Source organism: Lepisosteus oculatus, chromosome 20, assembly GCF_040954835.1.
Source record: "Lepisosteus oculatus isolate fLepOcu1 chromosome 20, fLepOcu1.hap2, whole genome shotgun sequence".
NCBI lineage: Eukaryota > Metazoa > Chordata > Actinopteri > Semionotiformes > Lepisosteidae > Lepisosteus > Lepisosteus oculatus.
The window spans coordinates 17,142,182-17,168,290 of record NC_090715.1 but is presented as its reverse complement, the minus strand read 5'-3'; the positions used below and the strand labels follow the sequence as shown (position 1 = coordinate 17,168,290).

The 26,109-nt window shown below is 38.0% G+C and overlaps 3 protein-coding genes across 4 annotated transcripts; 2 read left to right on the top strand and 1 right to left on the bottom strand.

The window, feature by feature from the left end:
* Positions 1-942: 942 nt before the first annotated feature.
* atmin (ATM interactor) lies at positions 943-11,290 on the top strand. Its single transcript, XM_006641136.3, has 4 exons — positions 943-1,222; positions 4,333-4,458; positions 5,581-5,780; positions 7,387-11,290. The coding sequence occupies exons 1-4, from the start codon at positions 995-997 to the stop codon at positions 9,167-9,169; spliced, it is 2,337 nt and encodes a 778-aa protein (XP_006641199.2). The 5' UTR covers positions 943-994; the 3' UTR covers positions 9,170-11,290.
* Positions 11,291-14,035: 2,745 nt separating this feature from the next.
* On the bottom strand, positions 14,036-16,414 carry c20h16orf46 (chromosome 20 C16orf46 homolog). 2 transcript variants are annotated; one of them, XM_015368220.2, is made up of 3 exons: positions 16,246-16,414; positions 15,647-15,842; positions 14,036-15,432 (listed from the first exon to the last, which is right to left on the bottom strand). In XM_015368220.2, exons 2-3 carry the CDS (start codon positions 15,791-15,793, stop codon positions 14,371-14,373), a joined length of 1,209 nt encoding a protein of 402 aa, XP_015223706.2. In that variant the 5' UTR covers positions 15,794-15,842; positions 16,246-16,414; the 3' UTR covers positions 14,036-14,370. The 2 variants fall into 2 exon arrangements, with proteins under 2 accessions (XP_015223706.2, XP_015223705.2); XM_015368219.2 differs by having other exon boundaries at positions 15,629-15,842; positions 16,246-16,413.
* A 312-nt stretch (positions 16,415-16,726) lies between these two features.
* Positions 16,727-24,346, top strand: LOC102685218 (protein phosphatase 1 regulatory subunit 3E). The gene has a single exon (XM_015368221.2). It carries the CDS (start codon positions 18,268-18,270, stop codon positions 19,183-19,185), a length of 918 nt encoding a protein of 305 aa, XP_015223707.1. The 5' UTR covers positions 16,727-18,267; the 3' UTR covers positions 19,186-24,346.
* The last annotated feature ends 1,763 nt before the right edge of the window (positions 24,347-26,109 follow it).

Genomic DNA, 26,109 nt, shown 5'->3' with positions numbered 1-26,109 from the left:
TTAAAAATGTTACATATTTTTACTTTACTATGTTTGTGTACCTCTTGTGCTGCTTTGTGGTTTGAGTTTTATTTGGAGACATTAGTCAGGGTGGCAAAGAGCTATACCCAAGTAATGTATTGGGGATACCCAAGTAATGTACAGCTCTTTGCTCAAATATTCTGACCCCACCTATGGTGTGATATTTTGTAAAATTACAAAATAATGTAAACACATTGTTAAACTACTTTATTCAAAACCTGAATGAACAAGCTGAAGACTTCTAATGGGAAGATAATTTACAGTAAATGTCAGCAAAAACTAAAGAAAAACTTAAATGTTTATTGGATATGTTTATAGGCAGGTAGTATAGCCAGCTGGGTCCAGTTGTTGCCCACTGTTCTTGGGAGATTTTCTCAAGCTTTCTCAGGTTTGGTGATCACATACTGTATGGATAGCAGTTTTCAAGACTTCCCACATTCTCAGTAGGTTTCATGTGTGGACTGGTCCACTCAGGGTCATTCACTTCAGGTCTGAAGCAGGTTTTCCTCTAAGATTTGCTCTATGTTCCCACTTGACAGTCTTACAGGTTTATATGATGTGAAATCACAAGAAGTGCTAATAATTGCACACGGCCACTCAACTAATTTTGGCTTGTTAAGGTAATTTTGTGCACCTAAATTAATTTGCCACAGAAAGGGGGGTTTTGAATACATATGGAATGCTAACTTTTCCAAAAATAATGTCAGATTACTCCTACAATGTCATTGTATACCAAAAGAAAGACATTACTGAGCAACCAGCTCCTTGCCATTGGACAGGGATTGTCCAGGTTACCTTCTGCGCGTTTTAGAGGTGGAAGTATTCACCGCAAATACTTTTTTTTTGGCCCTTGTAAATCCGTTTAGCAAGTTGTTGTTGATAAGTCCGTGAATTGTGCCATCATCGCACCGGCGGCCGCCCGGAAGTGAGCGAGTGCGCGCGGCGCTGTTGCTGCTCGCCTGACAACAGAAACATGGCTGCCTCTGCACCAGGCGGCAGGGCAGCCCGCCCGAGCCGCAGCAGCCGGCAGGAGGACGGCGAGGAGCCTTCTTCACAGCCATGGGAGATGATAAAACCATCCATTACGGAGCTAACCAAAGAGGTGCGGACAAATATCCTCTGCACCGTGGAAGGATGTGGCAAGATTCTCCCCAATACTCCTGCCCTGAACATGCATCTTGTGAAGTCGCACAGGATCAAGGTATCTTTATTTTATTTTATTTTTGGGGGGACGCGGGTTTAAAACTAGGCGTTTTAGTTGTTTTAGGAGTCGCGATACAACAGACGTGCATTGGAAATCTTTGTGAGGCAGCTTTTCAGTTTTGTTTTCACATGAAATATGCAAGTCATCGAGGAGTTTTTTGTTGGTGCTTTTCATTTCCGAATCAGTCGTCTTTTCATTGATTTTTTTTTAGGTTCTTTCCAACTAGGTTTCCGTCTCTAGGAACTATTGCCGTCTCAGAAATCCCTTTGCAGTTGTTTTGAAACGCACCCGGTCCTGCACGGAATCTCTCCGCGCAGTGAGCTCTCATCGCATGTTTACCAAGAGAGTCATCTCTCTCATGTTTTCCTATTTACAGACTGGTAATACAATGGCATATACGAATACAATGTGCAATGGGTACTGAGTTACGTGCTAATAACAGGCAATACAACGTCCTAAAACACGGTTAAATCGTTGCATATTTCCCATCTATTCCCGATGCATAGCCGCATAATCCTATAGTACCGTAACATATCCGGGCAGACATGGGACTCAATCAAGCGGGTTAGTCTATCCCAGGGCGCACAACATGCACCAATTCAACCGATACTGTTCAGCACTAATCATGGGCTGCCCAAGTAATCAATAGAATCAAGGCGAGAATCAAGATCTGTGAAAACCAGCCCTTCATGTTTCATTGTAACTATTGCGTAGTTTTCCCAGGTAGCATTTCCCAGTTTCATAGGGTAGGATTTATTCCAGTTCTTGTTCTTTAGACTAGTTGTTACTTCATCCAGTAGATACTGTTAGAATTTATATCGTCTCTCTGCCTCGTTGTAAGCATTGGTTTTCGAGTTATAGCACGAATATTTGGTGTTAAAAAGTTATGTAATACGGATAGTTGTGATGACTCGTGCGCTGGCTCTGCGGGGCATTAGAAGTCAAACTGTTCTCTTCGATTGCTTAACCTCTAGAGTAACAAATGGAAGAAATTAAATTGGTAGGATTTTAATTGTGGTCAGATCATGCTCAGTTTTTAATTTGGATTTTGTTTGAAAGAGTCGGCAAGAACAGGCAGCCTACGTTTTTCACAACGGCATGCCTGTGTATTATCAGGCGCAACGTTTATCCTCAGTGGTCCCGAAGGAAATATCTTGCCTCCGCACATTTCTGACCAGTACTGACACAATGCCGCTCTGTCTTAGTGCATGATCAACGGTGAACAAAATGACTAAATGAAAGGTCTCCTTTTCATAAAATAGCAAATGAATCGAGAAATTAAAAACATAAATCATAGCTTAGGGAGTGGCAGTTACCATGTTTACCAAACTGTGAAGGTGAGAGTATTTAAGCCTCTAGGAAAAAAAAGAGAATGTTGGCTCTGAGGATTTCATGAGCTTTTGCAACCAGATAAATACTGACAAGGAAGGGATACAAGGATACCCCTCCTCCTCACTGCGTTTATGCATTATTAATCAGTACAGAATGAGGTTTGATTTCCGTTTTTAATGATGAGCCGCTCTGCTTGGCTGACTGTTCAGCTGAATGGCAGACAAAGATCTTATTTTCTGCGTGTGTTTCTGGAGGTGGAGAAATTACCTTTAAAAATGAGCTTTGGAGATGTCTTACAGAAGAGAAGATGCAAAATATTAACAGGATCCTACCTCTTAATGTGATAACAGCAGCAGTATTTTCATGCCATTCTTCCCTGGTACTGCTTCACATTCTAATATGAGTGTGAAGGCAACAAGAGCTGAAGGTCCCATGTTTTATATACAGTAGGAGTTTGCGGTGCACTGTGAGGATGAGCATTAAAAGTCCTGTGACCTTCATGCCACAGTCTGTAATAAACCGTATTGTCAGCTCTTTGCATTTTGATTCTGGTGCTGACATTTTCTCTGCTCTAAGCTTCATTCGGAAGGCTGGTTTTGCACTGAGCTATAAACTTATCAAGTTTTAGGAATTTAATAATTCAAGCTTTAAATAGCAAAGAATTGCATCACAGGAGTTGAGTCTGCGCCTGAGCCTCTTTCAAGCAGTTGGTCATTAATTGTTTATATACAGGGAGCTGAAAGGATTGAATGTTATCATCAGGCTCCATACCCAGGCTCTTATCTGAGCTGCTCAGTAATCTTCATTGCCAGAGGAGGATTTTAGGATGTGCGTTTTTAATGAAGGTTACAATGTGAATCGCAGCATTGATGTGTGTGGATGTACAGTATGTAAATGTTTTACTGCTCACTGTTTCAACATTTGCAAGAAACAATTGACCCTTCATTATGATGTAATTTTACAATACTGTTGGAAATAATAACAGATAATTTGCTTAATTCCCTGTTGGCATAATTATATTATTTCTTAGAAGTTTAAACAGAGGTATTTATGAAAAAACCTTACTTGAAACCATAGCAACTTTATCTTTTGGCATTCCTCTGTAGTTGTTTCATCAAGGCAGCTAGAGATTAGCACTTTCTAAATGGTTATTAATCTGTCTCAATTACATGCTGAGGTTTTTCTTGCCACTGCTTCTAAATTATTATTGTTACTGACATGTAATGTTTTAATTACATAACAGTGAAATTCAGTGAACTCGAGTATCTGGATTAAAAAAAAGTAAAATAATTATGTAAACCAGAGGGAAAAAACAACCGCAAAACTAGGCCATCATTTCATCATTTCATTTCACTTTCATATCATTATTATTCCACAGAAGCCACCTTACTGCAGAGTCAATTTGACCTGCAACTGAGGAACTACAGAGAGCTCACTCACAGATTTCGTGGGTGAACAAATTATTCCAGGGAAAAGTGTTTCAAAAGAATAACCCTGTATTATAATTCTTTCAAATAGTGTTTGAAACTTGGTTTAGGTAACAAAATAATAACAGTTTGTAAAGTCAGGTGGTTATGAGTTGAACAGTAACTTCTCTTGTTCTGCTCACAATTCATCCAAATGGTCAAACACAGGAGAATTTGTATTTAACTTTATGTAATGTACATTATGAAATGACTCATGTGTCTCCTTAGAAATTCTCCATGTGTGCTTTAATCTCCTAAAGATGCCTCACAAATGTGTACATGTTTTGTTATGATGTGTGTTTATTTCAGGACGGTCTGGTCAATCCAACAGTGAGAAAAGATATGAAGGGATCCCAGAAACGTTATTGCTGTCCAATCGAAGGCTGCCCAAGGGGACCAAACAGACCTTTCTCTCAGTTTTCCTTGGTTAAACAGGTATCAGTAAATCCTAATGGCACCTCTTCTGAGATTGGCTTTTTGTATTCTATTAAAAATATTAAGAGCTGTCTGCGGACTGCATGGATATTCTTAGCTGCAGAGTTTATATCCATAGAGTGTTTTCACCATTATCTGTTAAAAAAGGTACAATGGCCAGCCATTTCTTTTGCACTCCAAAGTGAAATAGGCAATAGTTCAGATGACTTAGTCTCTGCTCTATCGGTCACCAGCAGAACTTCAAAAACACACAGCGTCTCCTGGTGCTATTTGGACGCACGGTGGAGTTTTCACAGCAGTTGGAGCACAGATGCTGACTCTATTAACACCAATTCATCGTATCAGTTTCCCAAGAAGGTGTTGCTTTTGTGTTCTAGTTGCAAGAGAGTCTTATTCTTCCCTCTGCAGGTCGTGGGCCTAGTGGCATTTAGCCAGTTTGCAGTGTTGTTGGCGATTGTGGCAGAGCTTGTATTTTAAAAAGACAAGTGGTTAAGTTTGGCCCATCTGGGCACAATCTTTACTCTTCCTATTGTCAGTTTTCAATATATTTTGTACTCCTGTAAACTGTATTGTATATTATGTTGTTGGAAATAATTGTATATATCACATAACTCAGATTATGATGTAATGCCACAGTATATAGAGCAAATCTAAAGTTACGCCTGCTTTGTTAATAGGAAAAAATAAAAATGAGCAACATGTAAATATTGCACAATGCCTGAGTAAGGAATCATTTCAGTGTTTTTTTACAGTAACCCTAGAATCGTCTTAATAAAGTGTGCCAGAAGGTAATAAGTTGCAACTTTCTGCTTTTTGGGATGTATAGCTACATTAAAAGATCTTTTAAATACAATATATAGTGGACATTGAAATTCACTAACATGTTAATTGAAGTAAACTGTAAATCGTAAAACTGTGGGAAAAATATGGTTAAATTTGTATAAGTGAAATTACTGTATAACTTGAACTGTTGAGTTAACGATAATGAAGAGGGAAGTGCTGTGTGCATGTCTGTATATATATAAACTGTTCCCTGATTACTTTATTTTAAAGAGTAAAGTGTTGACTCCATGCAGAAGGTGGGTGTTCTGTCCTGTGCTGAGCTGCAGCCTCTCTCTGCAGCACTTCATGAAGATGCACGCTGAAAGGAAACACAAGTGTCCCAAGTGCAGTAACTGCTACAGCACCGAGTGGGACTTGAAGCGACACTCAGAGGACTGTGGGAAGGTGTACTGCTGCACCTGCGGCTGCCCCTATGCCAGCAGGGCGGCGCTCTTGTCCCACATCTACAGGACCGGACATGAGATCCCTGCAGAACACAGGTACTATGGCATTTCCTTCCCTCAGATTACCAAACTCATACAGTTTATCCAGTTAATTCCCAGATAACATTATTGTACTATTTACTGCTTTTTGTTTTCAAATTGTGGAGATTGTAGCCACTGTTTTTTCGTGGAGAAGGCCTATTTCTGCACCCTGTGCTGGGAAACGTACAGTCCGCAGGCTGCGATCGGTCCAGCAGGCTCGTCTGTTCAGCCAGTGGGGCTTTTGCAGTCAGATCCACTGGCCATGATCAAACTGGCACCTCGTCTGAGTCTGTATGTCGCACACCCCCGAGCTGTGTCTTTGCACACCAATGATGGGGAAAATACTGACGCTGTGAGACCTTCCTGTCACCTTTTGTTGAATTACAAATAATTTACAGGTTAGGTCTCAATTTATGTAGAGTCACCGGTCCTGAAAAATGTTGCATACTACTCCTGTAAATTAAAAACAATTTCCTTTGAAGAGTGTACTCCCAACCAACTCATCTACTCGGGTATAGTGTTTATGTAGCAGTGCTAAGAGTCATTATTAAACTGTGTTTGTTCATGTTAAAGAAACGCTTGTTAGTGGTGGGTGGTGATTGGTGTGGGAAGTGCAGGAGTCTCCAGGCCATCTGGACTGAGCAACTAACTCTCCTAGTCCTTTTAGCCCAAGGGAACTAAAATTAAATGCAATTTATTTTAGTCTTCTTAGTAACATTTCAAATATATTTCTCTATGGTTTTAGATGATAATTATTGATTATGTTTTTGATTGTTTTAACTTTTGAATGTTAAACATAGGCACAGAATTTCCCAAAAATTTCTGTGTCATTACACATTTTTGCTAGAAATGTTTTTCCTTGCAACTGGTGACAGATTGTTCATACTTTCTATCGCATGATGAAATGTATCAGTTTTTTAATTTAGTTTTAGGGTTTAATTGTCAAAATAAACTAAAGACAGCGTAGAAACTGTTGGTAACTCATTTATCAACATTGTTTGTGATTTTTCTTTGCAGTTTTTGCTGAGTTCTTTCACCCACAAGTGTTCAGTTTACACATTTGAGTTTTGATTAAAAATATTGACTTTAAAGTATTGCATGTATCATAATTATAATTAATAATCAAAAGGGGAGTTCATTAGAAGGAGTAAATACTATTGCAAGATGCTATATGTGGTTGCACATTTACTTCAGTTGTTGAATGAGATGTCCCAACAATATTCTTTTCAACAGAAAAGAGATTTATTCAATGTACAATTATCACAACAACATTTAAACTTTGTATGACTGTCAGTTTTTAAAACGTATTCTGTACTCACAGGACAATGAGTAATCTTTTCCTAAATTGGGATCTGGTGAATACATATTGTATGCCAGTTGCATGTTAATGGGAGGTTTGTCATTGTAATATAAAAACGTGAAACTCAAAGCCCTACAAATAATAATACTGTGAAATAGATGTGTTGTATGTTGATCATTTTTTGGTATTTTAAGTACAATTAAATCATATCCAAATGATCATAGCAAATGTGTTTGACACCCCTGATCTTTAACCATGTTTAAGCCTAAGCCTTTGTTTTTCCTGAAAATACACAGTGAACATTTCTTATGTATTCTACAGGTATCCGCCAGTTAAAAAAAGAAAAATGGAAGGATCCTTAAGTGGAGCAATGAAATTAAGACCCAATGAGCAGGTGTTTCAGATTGTTAATATTGAAAAAGAGCTTTCTGAGGTTTTTGTGTCAGCTAATGGAGCCTGTCAGTCTCACTCAGGGAATCAAAACCCTAAATCAACGATCAACATTCAAAAACGTCTATTGCCAAAGCCAAAGGTTGCCTTGGTGAAGGTTCCTGTGATGCAGTTTACCCAATTGCCAATTCTTGTATCCCCAGCAGACAGCTCAGTCAAGCCTTTTGTCCTGACAGTTGACAATCAAGGGTCCTTAATGAGCACTGTTAACCTTCTGTCCCCGTCAGTGGGAGCCATGATACCAACTCTGGACACAAAAGCTTTGACTTTCAGAGACACCATGTCAGCTTCAAGGTTCAGCATAGAACCTGTTAGCACCGGCGTGCAAGTGAATTTGGAAACCATGGCTTCTGGAAATGTTTTAAATTATATGGGCTCCAGGAGTAAAAGTACTTCCACCAACATTCAGACAGATATATCTTATCTTTCCAAGGTTTCTATACCAGCAGCATCTTGTGCTATCAGTGAGTCCTTGGTTTCGTCCTGCTCCCAAACTGACATCAGTTTCAGTGCTCAAGTGCTGCTCCCTGTTAATGTGGAGACACAGACAGTCCCCTCTCTGACTAAGGTAATGTCTTCCATTGGTGCACAGACAGACACTTCTGGCCAGGCGTGCTTCCCATCATGCAGCATCAACAGAGAAACTCAAACCAACGCCGCCACAAGCACAATGGTGGACAGAGAGCAGGTGGACCAAGCTATAATGTGCACCAACCTTTTTGATAATGATTCCTTGCCATCCTTCAGCGTGTCTACGCAAACCGGCATGAAAGACAGCCGTTTAGGAATGAACACTGTGAGCGAGCATCGGAATTCCAGGGACAGTTCCAGCTTCTATGACGAGAAGCCAGGTGGTGTGATGTGCTTCAGTGCTCAGACCGATTTGCTTCCGCAGAACCCTGTTGCTGACAATCAGACTCAGACTATGAACTTATTCAGCGATCTGGAGAACATCCTGTCAGATAGCTTGGCAGGTCATGCTTTGGACAGCCGTGGTGGCTTGTCAGATGCCACAACAAGCTGCGAAGCAGGTCTGACGTCTGTCCAAGGACAAAACACAGGCATTGACTTTGATATTGAAGAGTTCCTTAATGCTGCACATATACAAACCCAAACAGAGGAGAGCGAACTTGGCACTTTGAGCTCCGAACCTGCTTTGGAGTCCCTTGACATTGAAACCCAGACAGATTTTTTGTTTTTTGACAACCCAGCACCACATTACGGGAATCCTAGGACTCAGTCAAATGACATAGGACTTGAGATGTTTGACACACAGACGCAAACAGATTTGAATTTCCTGTTGGACACCAGTAGTCACATACCGCTGGGGAATTTTCTGAAGCAGTCTAGTTTTTCTATGAGCACAGAGTCCTCTGATACAGAGACACAGACTGAAATCAACTCTGTGTCTCAGTGCAACACTAATGAAAGCCAAGTGAAGCTAAGCAGTACAGAGACCCAGACAGTGTCAAGCTCTTTTGAATGTCTAGGGAATCTATTCTTAACCAGTAATGAGACCCAAACTGTTATGGATGACTTCCTTATAGCCGACATGGCCTGGAACACCATGGAGTCCCACTTTAGCTCAGTGGAAACTCAGACATGTGAAAAGCTCTATTCTCTGTTTCAGCACTCTGAGAAAACCAGTAGCTGACTTGCTTGTGTTGTCCCATGTGGATGTGAGCCTCTGGAAATAGAAAAGATGACTTTAGAGCTATGATTAATTTAAAGACCCAGTGTTTTGCCTTTAGTTTATTAAATATACAGATCTTGGTTGGTACCTGTTAGTAAAGGGCTAAATTTTCAACAAAGCAAGTAGAAACATTTTCATTTATATGTACTGTATTGTTCTTATTTCAATCCTTATTCCTATGAACATTTTTCTGTATTAAGTATTTTTGCTTCTTTTTGTCTTCAATTCTACAAAAACACTCATGTTCTACATGATTACTGTGTTAACAGTCCTATCAGTGTTATCATTTTATTAAGGCTTCTGAGTCTTTAAAGTTTAAATGCTATTTCAACCCACAGAGGTATAATGGAATTCAATATCTCATTTTTGTTGCTGTCTTCTTTCAATTCATACAGACTTGGTCATAGTAATGGATCACTACCCTATTTTGAATATTATTGTATGATGGGTTTACACCATCTAATACCATTAACCCCAAAACTTTAATTTTCATTTGGTGTTAAATAGGCATTGTAAACCTTTAGCATCTTCGGATACTAGGTTATTTCTTTAGTGACTGATGTGTGTTTCCGTTTCATTTTAACTAGTAGTAATGCATACAGTAACTGCATAGTATCAGCAAATGTTCTACATACTGAAAGGAGAATGCTTTACATTCAGTATCTCTAGAAATAGGACTCACATTCTTACCACTATGAATGGAAGCTGATCATTATAAACACTGCAGGATTTGTAACAGCTTTTAGCTGAATAACCATTGCTAAAGCCTTTGTCCCTTGAAACTATGTTCCTGATCTTCACTCTTTTTAAATATATTCAAATAATCTGCACTTTATTTCTACCACTTCACCATTGTTTTTTTCTAAAGTGTTTCCCAAAGATACTTTTTCTATTATCTTAAAATTATTTCTTCACTTGGTTAAGAAATGGTTGTTTTCTCCATGTTGATGTATTTTACTACTAAGACCATGACAACACTGGAATTTGACTTGTATAAGTACACTAATATTGATTTTTCTTTGCATAGATATTATTTTTTCTAATAGTGCTTAGGCGGTAGCCTCAAATACATTGTATTTACAAATTTTGGTTTTAAACCTGAGACCTGAAATTTGTTAAATTTACAAAGTTGAAACATTTTACTTTAAAATCTTGCAGTGTCTTAATGCAAAGGATTACAGTTTGAGAGTGCCTTATTTGTAAACCATTAAGTTTGTTTAATTATTTGATATGTTCTTTGAACATCATTTATGAACATTTAATAAAATACACTGTGCTGCTTTTATTTAGGAAAATATTCCACCATCTTGGCATGAATCTCCACCTTGAAATGTCATTAGTTTTGGTTTTAAAAGATTTGGATTGCAATTCAAAACTTCTAACCAAGTACATTGCTTGGATTTAGTTTTCTGAAGATTTCCATTTTTGTCATTCAATATTTTCATCACAGAATAGCAAACCTAAAGCTCAAATGTTAAATGTAAATGTTCTGCATTGTTTTTGTTCAGAAGTATAAATGCATTGCAGATTCCTGGATTTCATGAATGCTGTGCAGAATTACTACCAAATGGGATTGTTAAGACTGAAAAAATTCTTTACAGCAGAATGTTGGTTTTGGTCCTGTGGCCACCAACCACAGTGGAGCCCCATGATGTCTTATTTTCTTTGCACTGCAACCAGAAGAAACCGAAACATGAAATATGATTGTTTCCCTTGTGTATTGAATGAATAAAGGAACGCTATAGATGAAACATTATTGTACAGTTCTGAAAATGACACTTCTGTTATAATTTATTGAAGATTTACTTCTTGTAAAGACAATGTAATGAAAATGTACATACAGTATGATGATGTAAAGTTTGTAAAATTATTTCTCTCTGTAGAGAATGCATGCAATCTGTTTGTGCCAAAATATTTTAGTAGAATTTCATCTCTTCGTAACTGCAAGTACAATACACATCACTTAAATGTTAATTTTTGTAACTTTTTTTTTACTTTCAGATGCTGTATGTTCATTTGTCAAAGCTATGCATTAGTTGCACAAAATAAAAAGATGCAGTCTGTTGACCATTCACCCTGAAATTTTTCCGCATTCGTTTGTTTTATGCTATGATTTGCTTAATTTAAATGTAACCCTTGCAGTTATATAAGAAATAGCCAAGAAAGTGAGTATTTAAGACAGCTGTCTTAGATAGAGAATTCCCCACAAGTTATTTGAAAACCTAAAATTTAAAAAATCACTTTGCAAAGTTTAATATTTTTGTCAGAACAGTTCACATTGTAAAGAATACATGAGCAAAATACACAAGAAATATATATTGGCAGATTTTATATTTTAAAGAAAGAACGTCCCCATAAGAGGTAAGTTTAGGTACATCTAATACAAAATACGTACAGTTTGGTGGTGTTTACCATCTTTTTAAAATAACTTGAGCTTTAGCTTTAAACTCTAACCATTCACTAGGATAAGAAGGCATGGGAGTTAAGTTCCCAAAGCAATATGCTTTGTGTTAAAAAGTTAGGTGACTAATATCACAATTTCCAACTATTTGTTTTTTGTTCATGTTAAATGTGTTATTCTCAGCACAAAACAAGATGCTACTTTTCATCTGAGAATTTTCAAAGATTTGTCTTCAGTGTTTAATCCTGTAAGCATTAATGGTGAAATTATTGTTTTCACACTTATATAATCATATTTTGTAATTACAGTAAATAATCTTTGGTTTATATTGTTGGCAGGGTACAGTACCCACAATGTAGAGATTTATCTCCCTTAATAACGTGTGAGTTTTGTCATTGCTTTTCTCCGGCCAAGGGAATGTGCTATCTGTAGTTTGTATGAAGGTGTACCATGTAACTGCAATGAAGACTTAAGAACAGCAGGGTAAAATTATCTCTTTTAGGTCAGAGGGTGGCAATCCTCTGTAGTCATGAAAAAAGTAAGTTATATAAAATGTTAAAACATTTCATTAAGCACAATCTATAAATTGTATTAGAAACGTGTACTAATGTTCAATTTACCATCAGTTTAATTACCATCACTACTGCTGTGCAGCCACGCTTATCCAAAATGATTTACATGTGAAATTGACATTAGGTAAGTAATGATCATGTGTATAAGCTAACAAATGGGAAATTAAGGCAGCACGAATGGCAAGTGAATGCAAGCACTATGCTAAAAAACAGATCTGAAGATTTAAAGCAGTACAGTGTAGACTCCAAAATGCAGTGCAGACAGCCTTTCAGTTCAGTATTTCATGTCCAGAGTGAAAAGGATCAATCCAGAATTTGTGTATGCTTCTTCAGTTTTGAAAGCAAGCAGTGGTCTATTCTAAATGCACAAAACGTATGTGCAGATGGATTGTTTTAGTAAACTCGGCATCCTGTTTAGACCCAGAAAACATTTAATAAATGAGATACTACTTCAATAGTACTGTACATTGTATATGATACAAAATGGATTCTGAAATCTAAATTGTTAGGTAGAAGTGTGAAATCTCTGATTAATAATTGGTTTTACAAGTTTTCCGGTCACACATTCTTGCTGTTAATGTGTATACAGTATACTGTACAGGCAGCATTAACTATACATACAGATTTACAGAGAACATGATAAGAACATGTCATAAAGTGACTGAATTTGACAAAATACAAAAAGGTTATTGAACTCACAAGTAATAATTATGTCCAACCAATAACACAGCACTGGTTGACTGTTACTGCAAGAATATCAACAGGGATTTCATAGTGTGGATACACCTAATGCCCATTTGGACACAAGTCAGTCTACATGTGGCACACTGACAATGAGCTTTTACTTTCAATGTCCCTATGTGTTTTTTTTTTACATTTTACCACCATTTCCAAACAAATTAAAAGAACCAATAGGTTGTAACAGTACATCTTAAAATAAAAACATACCATATGATTTATTTTTGGAATTTTATTTATTCTAAGTATTTCAAATAGGAATATAACTATAGAAGCAGGAAACATTATGGACAGTTATTTGAAAAAAATTGAGAATTCAGAACATTTTAGACTATTGTACCTAATAAATCTTTATGACAACCCTTAACATCTGTATGGCATTTTTCTTTGTTAAAATAATGCCTCTTTATTGTTACAGCATACCATCTGACTGTGGGTTAACACTGTGGATAATCATTCACCTTAGCAACACCCACCACAGTTTTAATATTTTAGTGTCACATGCAAGAAAATGTATTCTACCACATGCACCAGATGCATTAGGCTTCTAGGTATAAATGTGTATGAGTTGGCTTTGTCCATAATTGGAGAAAAACTAACACACAGGCATAAGCCAAGTGTCTGGTTCACAGTAAGTATCTTTAAATAGATGAATGTTGATTTGGCAACAACACTGCTTGTATTAGTCATTTGCTGAATTGGTTGACATAACACAGACAAGTGTAAGCGCAACTGGATGGGAAGAGCACACTTGTACTGCAAGCACCACTGATAAATCAGAGCAAGAGGTAGGAGGCATTGTAGAGTAGCCTATCTTTCAGAGAACACCGGAAAGGTCTGCTGTACTTCTGTATTTCTGAAGCACTGACGTTGTATCCAAAATGTCAGGGTAAGGGCCTGCATTTCACAATTATTGATTTTAAAACTCCTTAACCACTACCGTTCAGCAAAAACCCTGAGACTAAAAAGTAAACTGAATTTTTATATGCTCTAATATTTCTGTAATTAATACAACACAATGAAAATAATGTGGAAGTGCTTTTAATAGTAAAAAAAATATTTTTACTATGTCAGATTTTAGTGTTTTTCTTCTAGAGTAAGAATAAAACTTAGAACTTTTTCTTAAAGAATACGAATAGTTATTTATTCTATGACTCCTAGGAACAGTAACAACAGAGTGCAAACACCATTTGCAAATGATAAATATCACTCAAGATTCAGATAACGTATTCAGTTACTAAATGCCCACACAAAATGAAACAATTCACTTTGATCACTGGTCTTTAAATTCTCATCTTTCTTTTATTTCTGAAGGTGACCAGTTAATCATAATCACATCCTTTGTCATACACTTGATTTCACAACTAGTTAGTTTAGTCCTTACCTAACAATCAACTCCCAAAAAAGACTTATAAGCAGAAGAACATTAATACTATCATGAAACGTTCTGCTCACAGGAGCCGATGAGAAGATGCTGGTATTCTAACCCTGGTTCCTAACAATACAGGTAGCTCGGGTTCAGATTGTTTGATTGCATTTTTAGACTTCAGTCCTATGTAAACCTTGTGGTTATGACCATTCTTACTTAAACCCAGCCTACTTGAATCATCCTGCTTAACATTTCTTCCAGTGTTGTTCATGACCCGAGATGGCATGTGCCCAGTGGCAGTAAAAGAGATGTCACTTTTCTTGGAGGCAGGGATGCTAAAAGATGTGAAAAATTGTTTTCCGGGAAAGATGGGAGGCTGCCAGTGCCAAACCACCGGATCAAGAGGCCCTGATGTATGAGAAGCCTCCTCTTCCTGGCAATTTTGAATGTCCATGTTGTGTGTGTCTGGCGTGACTTCTTCACCTCTTTCAACACCATTCCGCTCCTTTGCTTCAAGCAGATCGGACGATCCATGACCTCCAGTTCCAGTCTCTGATCGGCTAGGAAAAAACTCACCTCTGACAGCAGAGTATTGGCACCCTGGTTTACTAGAACCTGATGATTTCACAGGTGGCAAAACAGCAAAGCTATTAACTACAAGGACCTCCTCCCTGTCCCTCTTTTTCATCGATGGCCACTGCTCAGGCCTGACCCCTGTGTAATGCAGGGCTGTAATTTCACCAGGAACACACAGCTTCGTGTCTACTGGTCTTCTGGCATCAGTCACAGACGGCTTTTTAACTTGTTTACAAAGCAACCGAAAGTAATGTGTGTCATAAACCTCAGGAGTGTAGCTTTCTTTGTTTGGAGCAGAAGTGGCACGAGGTTGGCTTTCAGATCTCTTGTGGAGAATGGCAGGGGCAAGAGGCCTTTCAAGCGGACTGTCTGAAGACGAACTGGAGCCCGGTTTTTGCAAACCTGGGGCTGAACTGTCGAAGGGATCAGAGCTGTGCAACTGCGAAAGCTGTACTACATCAACGCAAAGCAGGCAGTGGTACTCAGCATCTACATGATTGGGCTTCTTGCCTTTCTTCGGAGACTGAAATAAACAAGCAAATGGAGATGACCTTCCCCAGCCTTGTGCCTGCCGAAAAAGACAAAGAACAACAAAATAAAATCCAACTCCGCTTAAAAGCAGTTTACATCATCCTTTTTACATCAGCTCATTTTTTTCTGGCTGACTTTAGTGTTCTGTGGTGGAACTGAGGGCCCTTGCCGCAGCCTGTTGCTGAAACCCGGGGAAAATGCTTGAAGAAAGCAAACAAGCAAGCAAAACTCACTGCTTCCTCCCAACCTGCCTTGACGTGGATCTCGTAAGGCTCTCCGTCCTTCCTGCCGACCTCCTCGCTGGCCTGCAGGAGCGCTGCGACGTGCCTCCTGTCGAGAGCCGGGCAGCCGGGCTCGGTCTCCGCGGCGCCCGCCTCGCCCTCTCCGGAGAAGCCCATCGCTCGCCGACACTCACTGGATGTCCGAGTGCAATACGGCCTGAGCCTGCTACAGATAGAAAAAATACTACTTTCTTTTTTCTTCTAGAATTGGTTGTTTCGACGTGTGACACATTGGGAGTTACAGTTACAGTCGAGGTGGACGAGTTAACTCACACAGGTTATAACATATTCGGGCCAAGCGCAAGCTCGACTCTTTGAACTTCATTCTTGCTAAAAGGTTAAACGAAAGATCTGTACACGAAGACGTGTTGTACAGCTGGCAAAATACCTTTTGGTGGGGAAAAAAGCTTTCTTTTTGAAGTACGGTAATGTAAACAAAAAGCACGACACTTTTTCTTAAAATGATAATCCCTTCGACGTTTTTGACAGAAGGCGATTTTGGAAAACAGCGTACAGAAAAACGGGCCATTTTCATATTGATTAAAAACCTACAACAAAGGAAGACTTACCACCGGGCATGCGGATTCCGTCATATTTCGTCCACACACACATAAACAAATACACATTGGCACCCTATACACTTCATTTAGCGGCCACGAGTGATGAATGATTAATTTCACTACCCAGCGTGCAGAACACCACCTAAAACAACGCCAAGCCTGCAGCCTGCACTCCGTTGCCACAGCAACAGCACAGCGGGGGATCAGTCAGGTAGGAAATGACGTCGTGGAAAAGAGCTACAACAGACAGACAAGTGTTAGTGTTGCGCTTCGAATAATATCATCAGTGAACACCCTTCTGCTTTTATGTTTTGAGTGTAGCGGACTAGCAGTTATATCATCATCATTCGTGTTTTGTTTGCAGCGGGGTTAACTGGGAAATTAAAAAGAAACCTCCTCCCTTTAAAACGTTTCAGCTGCATTTTGCTGTTTGGGTTACATTTCGCGGCGGGACATATTTCAACGCACTGTAAAGCCACGGTTTTCCCGTTAAATTGCCTGAAGGCTCTTTCATTTAATTCGTGAATATCCTGAAACACCGGCGAGCCTAAATATTGACGCATAATTTGTGTTACAGACGCATTACAGACACGTCTTATGTCGCAGTGAAGCAGTTTTAGTCGATAATGAGTATTGGGCATCTTCCTCTGACGGGCATCTTCCTCAGTCTCTTTAATGTAAATGTAAATAAATTCTTCTCGGGTTAAGAAGGGTTCAGAATGAGGCTCTAAAAAACTGTAATGTGTTTTCCAGAGAAAACATGTCCTTAAGAACAACTGCGTCCAGCAAAACCGTGAGGACATAGACATCAATTAAATTGAATATATTGCTAAACGCGCAGAATCCAAGTGATGTTAAAATCGTCTACTGCACTAGTAAGACCTCTCTGTGAAAAGTGTGTAGAATTTCGGTCACCATATTCTATAAATACATTGCTCCTCTTGAATCAGCCCAGAGGAAGAGCAGCCTGACAGGTCGATCCATGTATTCAAATCCTTAATTTGACTAACAGCGTCAGTCCCGTGGATGTCTTCATGCTCCATAGTGAAACACGCAGCATAGGGCATGTAAACTATGTAAAAGTGCACTGAAAGCTGAATAGGAGGCACTTCTTTACCCAAAGAGTTGTGGGAGAGTGGCACAAGCTACTTGGTCTTGTTGATGAAGCCGATACTTTGGCTTCTTTCAAGAAAGAGCTGGATGAGATCCTGGGATTAATTAACCTCTAACAAACGGGATAAAATGCCAGAAAGGCCTCGTATTGTTCGTAATTTTCTAATATTCTTAAAATATGCACAAATCAAAGCAACCAAAATAGTAAAATATGGCAAATTTATCATCAATTTAGGAGGATCTGTAGAATTTTGTTTTCATTTTGACATAGAGAGTTCTGTGTCTATCAATGGCAAAAACCCAATGTATTGAAACAGAGTGCAATGCGAAAAAGTCCAGGTGAGGCGAATACTTTCAAAAGCCACTGTACGTGAAGATTCATAACCTAAGATACAGCACATGTCTGCGTGTAAGGCACGGATCGCTATTAATAAGGCTGAAATTTTAAGAGGGTTACGTGGAAGGTGTGAACTTTTTAGAGTAATTTTCTTTCCTCTACTATTCAAAAGTAGTCAGAGGATCATCTTTTAAACTAACTGTCCAGCAAGGGTTTAAAAACGATGACAGCTCAGAAAGTAAATAGAAAAGAGGCCAAACAACTCATCGTGTCTCATCTCTGAATTAACTCGTGACTCTGGTCGTCACGGTCGGGGATCCCGTTTCCATCTCTGCGCGCCTGGGAATCGTGTGGAGAAAGGCATCGCTCCCCGGGGCTTGGGGAAAGAGATCTTTGATTGTACGGCAGCTCTGTGGCTTCGTGATGCGTCAGCCGTATTTTCCAAGGCTGGAGCTAGCATTGGCTCAGAAATCCGCAGTGTCACAGGCTGCCTCCGCCGCCGTGCATTGAGAGCAGAGACCGACCGGTGACCTTTCTTGTTCCCCGCTAAGAGACCGTGCGAATCCTACAGGCTCCTTTTTATGGAGAACGTACCTGCGCATTCTGCCGTGGTCATGTTGCCCCCCAAGAATTGCATACCGAGGAATTACAGCTGTATGGCCGGGCTGTTTGGGAGCCTTGCAGCCGCCAGCCAAAGGAAGGAGGACGGGGAAGAGGAGAAGGACGGCTCCCGGGAGGCACTAGAGAATCGGGTAGTGGAGGAGAGACCCAGAGGCAGGGAGTCCGTTTTCAAGCCCCAGAGTCCCACTTTGCGCAGGCGAGCGAAGTCTCTGCCAGCGCCGTCAGACCGAGCCAAGCCCGACATAGAGAGGAACCGCAGCCCGTCCAGCCAGAAGAAGGTAAGATTCGCCGACTCCTTAGGCTTGGAACTGACCTCGGTGAAGCATTTTTGCAATGCCGACATGCCAGAGGTACCGCAGCACATCCTGGACAAGTTCAAGAAGGGACGTCCACCTAACCACTTCAACAATTTCGAGAAGTTCCCCCGAGTTCCCGCACAGTCCGTCTTCATGGAAACCCAGTTCATTAATCCCGGCCACTCACCCGGCTTCATGGAGAGAGTGCGGCAGGAGAGAGTGTCGCTGGAATGCGTCGAAACCGACGAGTTCAGCCTGACCGGGATGGTCCGCGTTTTAAACGTCTCTTTCGAGAAAAGAGTCTACCTCAGGTACACTCTCAACAACTGGGTAACTTTTTCCGACATCCCTGCGTCTTATGTGCATAACTCCAGCGACGGCCTAACGGACAAATTTTCTTTCAAACTGATCACCCCGAGCTTCCTCGAAAGTGGAGGTACCTTGCAGTTCGCCATCAAGTACTGTGTCGGCGGCGATGAGTACTGGGACAACAATCATGGGAATAACTATAAAGTGCGAAGCCACAGGTTCAAAATTTCCCCCCCGAGGGAGTGGGAGAACGGCTGGATTCACTTCATATAGCACGTCTTCCCACTTGTCCTTGCTGCTGCTGGACAAGAAAAAATGTCCCTCTGCTTGCTGTATCCCCCTATTATGTGATGTCGAAATACAGTGCAGTATTTAGAAATACACGTTAATGTCCGTTCCCGATTCTGTCCTAGACCTCAGCGAGTACAGTGTGTTTGCCTGTCTGCTGCTGGGAGGTGGTGCGTTGATTTCTGTGCAAACACACATGTATTGTGAAGGACTAATTGATCTAGGTTTGAATTAATTACAACATACAATAATTAAAATAGGGAAATATAGCTCCAGCAGACGTATGTTGCTGTCCAAGAGTTGATGAGAGTTCAGGATTCACGCTCATGGAGTCATCCATATATGTACAGTACATGGCTGTGGATTGTCTTTGGATTTATGCCTTACATATTTAATATTAATATTTGGGTTAGATGTTTGTTGCTAGAAAGCTATATTTGAAGCATATCTCCTTTCAACTATATACGTATTTCAGAAAGTATATAGAATTGTCTCAAATTTAGCCGTTTTTATTTTATATAAATAGTATATAAATTCGGTCAGAGAACTGAAAAATAAACGTGTCATAACTCAGAACAAATCTAACATCTATTACATTAAAAATATACATAAAAGGGATATTTACTCAAATCTCTTTGGTTTATCTAGTTTTTATTAACTATTGCCATGGCAGGTAACTCTTGTACTTGAATGTTACAATTTTCCAGTCTTTTTAAATGTAGAAGAAAAATCATTTAAAAAATTGAGACCAATTTTGACTAATTTTCATTTGAGGAATTAAATGAGGGAGTTGCTTTTGTAGTGAAATTATTTGAGGAATCATAATAGTGTGTTGTAATGTTTTGATTTCTAAATAATTTATTTGCCTTTTTCCTAAAACAGTTATTTCCACCACAAAAATGTCAGGTTAATTTATTGGTATAGTCAATATGTTTATTTTGAAGACTACAATCCTCTTGGACATGCCTTATCTAAATAAGATATATAAAAAGACCTCATCAATGTTAGTTTCGTCATTGCAGATCGCGTGCTTGTTAATAAAAGTATTTGCATTGGTGTATACAGTACCACCTCAAACTTCAAGTGTTAGAGATAACCCAGAGAAATATCACTACCATATTTTCCCATAATTGCCTACCTCATACTGAAGGCCTGTTCATTCCTTTTCTAGAAGTATATATTTTTTTACAAGATGTTTTATCAAGGGCAGTAACTTCAACCAGAAAGCAAACATGCCAAGGATTATGAGCTATTTCTTTAAAAACATCCAATAGCACCTCTGTTCATTACATGAAAGGAAAGCCAGACAGCTGCAAGAAGAGATTTTCATGTAGTCTGAGGAATAGCAATGTACAGTAGGCTGAGAATTCTGAATCCCCAGATTTTTAAAATCAGTTAGAATGGCATCTTTGGGTTTCTCAACAGGGCTAGAGGTTTGCATTTTAACAGCCAGATAATGAAGCAGTGCTAACTGTGGGATTCAGATATAAGTGATCTTCAGAATTCATATGGCTACTAGTAAAAAATATGAAACCTCATCACTGCAGTCTCTGATTTGTGTGCTGGTGCTGTGGCCTTCTTATACTGTTTTCTATACTCTGGGAGTCAAGCACACAGTGTCATGACCAGTAAAGACTTAATGGCCCGATGTGCTTTAGAGATGAGCTGGGCTATACTCCTGCTTCCTACAGAGTGAAAAAAGGTTTTGGACCAAAACTATTTTAAAATAAAGGTCCAGAACACAAACCATCAGCTGCAAACTAACTATAAAATATTTATGAAGACGTAAGCAATGATGATTAAAGTTAACATGAGGCCACATAAATTGTGTTTATGAGGTCTGTAATGATTTTTTTAAAAGCATATCGTATTTAAAGGCTTCAGCTCCATGGACATTATTCCTCTTAAGTACTCGTTTTGATGGAACGTCATGATGTGTCAGCTTTGAGTTTTAAAATGTTAGGTATTTATTTTATACCAGGTTTAGTCCAAAATGTCAAAGTGCTGTTCCAACAAATACCCTCATTTATTTTTGTAATGAAAACTATCAAAATCTTAAAATGTGCAGTTTTTAATGTGATAACTAATGAGTTGGCATATTTGTTAAACTAATCTGTAGTTTAAATTGTGTACTTTTTGGAAAAAACTTTCTCTTCAGTTCATCACAATACATTGAAAGAGCTGTTGTCTCTGAAAACAATAGTGCAATAAATGTTGGTGTATTTTAAATTGTACATACATAAAATAACAAAATGAGAACTAAATGTTTTAAAACATTTAAATAGCCTTTATTTACATGAAAGGGCTGTGCACTGAAGTGTTGTGTACCATATACACTTGCGCTTCTCACTTTCAACTTACATAAAGTATGTTTGTTAAATATATCTGTGTTGCCAGTGTTAGGGTACAAATAAAAAGTACCACTATTGGCAACATGTTTTCAATTACATTTCGTTGCACTTACATGTAGACTAACTGATTTAAAAAGGATATAATGGATACAGTTGTTTCTAACTGTAATCTCTGACAGCTTTCTCTAAGATTTTTACATTTCTATCCCTTTCCTTTCATATTTTGAAAACAACCATAATCCCAAATATTGCATTTAAAAAGATTGGAGTTTTTGTTGCAGTTTTATTTGTATAGATGAGGATTATTGTTCTATGTGTATTCCAAACTCAAGAGTTCGTGAAAACAAGTACTATAAAATAGCAGGCGATACCTCAGAATGTATTACTAATAACCCTTCTAAACTCCTTCAACATGCAGTATTCCTTACACTGTGAATGTGTTGATGGCTAAAACTGTAACCAAATTAGAAAAAAATAGATGGGAAAATAATTTAAACAAACTTTAAATGTGCAGAGCTGCGTATTAACTCTGATTCTCCACCAGCTAACAGTGGTGGTTGCTTCATGTAATTCTACCATTTTCTGTTTCAGAGCTGTGTGGAGGTTTTTCATTCTTGGAGATGTTTTTGCTGCAGTTCATTTTGAAATATGTAATACATATGTAACTGATGAGTTACTAGCCTCACAATGAACACATGCCTTAGATCACAGACAGCTGTTATTCAGGGCATTATATTGTACACTTCATGAATGGATCATTCCCCACTTCTTTCACTTTTCACTGTGGTGAAGCCTGTTTTACCTTTGTTTCACATCTGTTTAAATCTAAACTTAAAGGTGGTCTGTGCTCCCACATACAATTAAAAATATTTGAAATCTCCTCTATAGTGAAAAAATGCACACACTAGTGAGACATGAAGAACTGAAGGTTGAAGAACTTTTCTTTACAGTCTTAGATGGGGGAGAAGCTGAATAATCTCCTGTAATAGTATAAACAGAGCAGCTACAACATCACTTTCTTTTACTTCCAGTTAATGTCAGCAGGGATTTATGAAAAATACTCTGTTAATGTTTTCTCATAACCTCTGTGAGAAGCTATCTGCTATAAATAGTGTTACTGAGGGTATAAAAAACAAAAGTAAATTTATTTAATGTAAGATAAAGAATACAGAATACAAACTAATAGAACAAATATATAGATTTATGCCTGTATATGTGTGTATACAGTATATATATATTATTTTTATAAGGAAAATGTTGGGATTCTCAGAATATTGTACGTATATCTGTCCTGGTCTTATTCAGTTTGCAGGCTGTTGCTTGTAAATAGTTTTCCTTTCAGATGTGTTTTTTTTATTTCTTCTCTTTTATAGGTATATTGTAGCTCTAAAATGAATACTTCTAATGTGTAAAAACTGGTGGTGTAGCCATGCGCATGTTTCCATTTGAAAAAATATTTGCAATGCAAAATAATTTTAAAAAGACATGACATGCCCAGGAAAAAGTCTATGAAGACATCATTTTTTGCCAAGATCACTAAAACAACTGAAATGTTCTAAATGGGATCATAAATGGGATCATATATTTTAAGATACAACCCTTTCGCCTTTATTTGTTTTTGCATCTTGTCTGTGTCCATGGATGTCTTTATTATATTGTCGGAATCATATCAAGCTTTTGAAAAGGCAGCAAGAGAATCAAATACCTGTCATTCTGTAATATTGTGTCACTTGTGTCTTCAGTTACAGTATCCTGTTTGAAATGAGAAAAACCTTTGTTAAACATGTGCATGTCCTTGCAGTTCATTTATGGAATGTAAGCTAATGAATTGCAAAACTAGTACTTCTGGAAGACTGGGAAGAGAAAAAGTTACATGTCCAATCACAAAATGTTGATTCTGACAGTTTAAAAGGTTTCTCATGATTATACGGTGACCTCACTGTGTTTTCACTGTCCTACAACACTTAAATAGCTGAACCAAAGATGGTCCAGATTCATTTCAAGGATGATTGCTGAACACTATGGCTCTGCATTTGTATGACAGGGATGGAGACGTGATATAAAAGGAACTAAAAAAAACAGTTATTAAACATACTGTGCTTCCTTCTCCTGTGGTATTTGAGGAATTAACCAGATTTTTAATTCTGTATTTTCCTATTCCGTTTTCAAAAATGCTTGGGTAGGTTGTTTAAAAATATGTACATTTATTTTTTTTTCTTGCTTCATCTTCAGTGCAGCCCAGTACATAAAACATTTTGAAAGTCAATTTTATGTTCTACATTATTAGATAAGGAACATACCCTGAGTTTATGTGCATTGTTGTAAGTATATTGTGTATCTATGCAAACCTAAGAAACATATTCTTGGGGCATAAATCTGGTTGTTCCTTGTGTGTGTTGGCAGTGTTTTGTGAAATTCAGTGTGTTTGTTTGTGGTCTATTTGGATGTAGATAATGTAGAGAAATCCGTTTTTGCTGTTGGCATGCACAGTGTGCAATATCTTGAAAGTATTTTTATGGTGAATTTGTAATGTATATTTATTTTATTAATATTAAAAGCTGTATTGATTGAGTCAATATAAAACCATGTATAATTTCTGTTATTAATGTGTTGATGTAACATGACATTTTTCTACCACATACTGTATCACAACTGAATCAGAATGATTAGAATGGTAAGTGAACTCATATGTAAATTGCATGCTGCAAAGTCTACTGAACATTGGACAGAATAAAATATCGTAATCGTATACATTCATTCATAAACATTTATTATTCCTGCTTTTAGGACTCTCTAAATAGTCTAAAGTTTAAGCAGTGCAAGTTTTTTAATAATGTCCCACCTAGTGTATAGGATGGAAGATTGTATCAAGATACAGTGTGTACCTGTTTGAAACAAGGAGAGACTTTTATTACTTCCCTTTCTGTGTGTGCTTCAGTAAATCATTTTCATTCGCCCAAGAGCGGTGACTATTGCATAAAATCATGTTTCCATTTATACTCAAATTCCACACATTCTCTAGAATGCACCAGAAACCCCAGAAATGATTGGATTAAAATATTCTGTCACAATTGGTTATTCACATGGGCCTCAGAATGATCATATGGTAAAGCAGTACTTGCAAAATACACAGAAAAAATGGAGTAGACTCTTTGCTTTTCATTCTGAAATAACTGCACAGCCTGATATCCAGGGACATAGACCCTCCATGTCCCTTGTGCAGAGCAGACCCATCAGTCTGATTGGCTAAGGTATTTGTGCAGGAAGAAGAAGCTCTTGTTGTGTTTCCGTTAATTGTCTCTTAATTTTGCTACTTTGGTTGTGCTGCTTTTTTCAGAATCACTAATCTAATCAATAAATAATAATCATCCACTTACTATTAAATCCATTTATGTTTTTCTGCGTTGACAAATTTGAATTCTCTCTTGTTCTTATGCATCCTTTCTAATACCTTTTGTTCCTGCGACAGCACTGCTGATGGCAGCTCCTATCTTAATTAGCCATGAAATTTGCCAATGACAACTGGGGGATTCTCACACAGTACAGTTTGTCCTACAGGACTAAGGGTTAGATTTTAGAAAAACACTGCAGAGGTGTTGCTTGAAATACTCAATATACAGAAAAGCATTTAAAGGGAATTTATTGGTTTAAACACAGTAGAGAATAGACATGTAAATTGGTTTGGACATTTCTAATATGTTAAATTTTCAGTGCATTTGATTTTGTGACCATACCTTATGTGTTTTGCTTTCTACAACAAAGTTATAATGTAAACATTAAAAATGCTACTGTATTTTCTAAATATAAATTGTTTACCAATTTAAATTAGCATCTGTAGGTTTACCTGTATAAGGCTTTTTGTAGGTACTGTACATTAATATTTCTGAGGCTGCAAGTAATTTTTAGGATGTTAAAGTATTCTAAGATTCTGAAGATCTACCTTGCACGATTCCTTCCTTCCTAGACATGGTGTTGTGTTGTGTGGCTGTGTCTCCAGTCCCATCAGTGCCATGAGCTGCTGACCTTGTCGTACTGACACGAGCAGTATATAAACCTGTTAGCAAGGGTAAGAGACTACATAAATGCATCCAATGTTTTATAATATGCAAGGCAGGAAAAATGCTGATTAAAAAAGCAATACTTGTGCACATATTTTGATCTAATATTGAAATATTTTTCTTGGTTTAATGCTAAAATATAATTTTGGAGAAGAAAATCTAAATAGTCTTAAAAAACTCAAAAATGTTCAATTTTATTCTGTCGTACCACAAGTTATTTTTTCATTTTGATCTTTTTTCTTTAGTTTTCAGTGTTAATATAATCTACTGAGTTGCTGGTGGTAATGATGCTGTATTTGCTTAGTGTCTCCTTGCCCCCCATGCAGTTAAAAATAGACATTCAATCGATCAGTCCTGTCAGCTCTCTCCCTGGAGGAGTAAAGCAGTGCTTTATCTTCAGACATAAGGTCAGGTCCTTGAGTCTTTGCTGTTTCAAAGAGATAATCAGATTATCACTGAAGAATTTGTTAATTGTATTCCTGAAAAATGTTTTTTTCTCA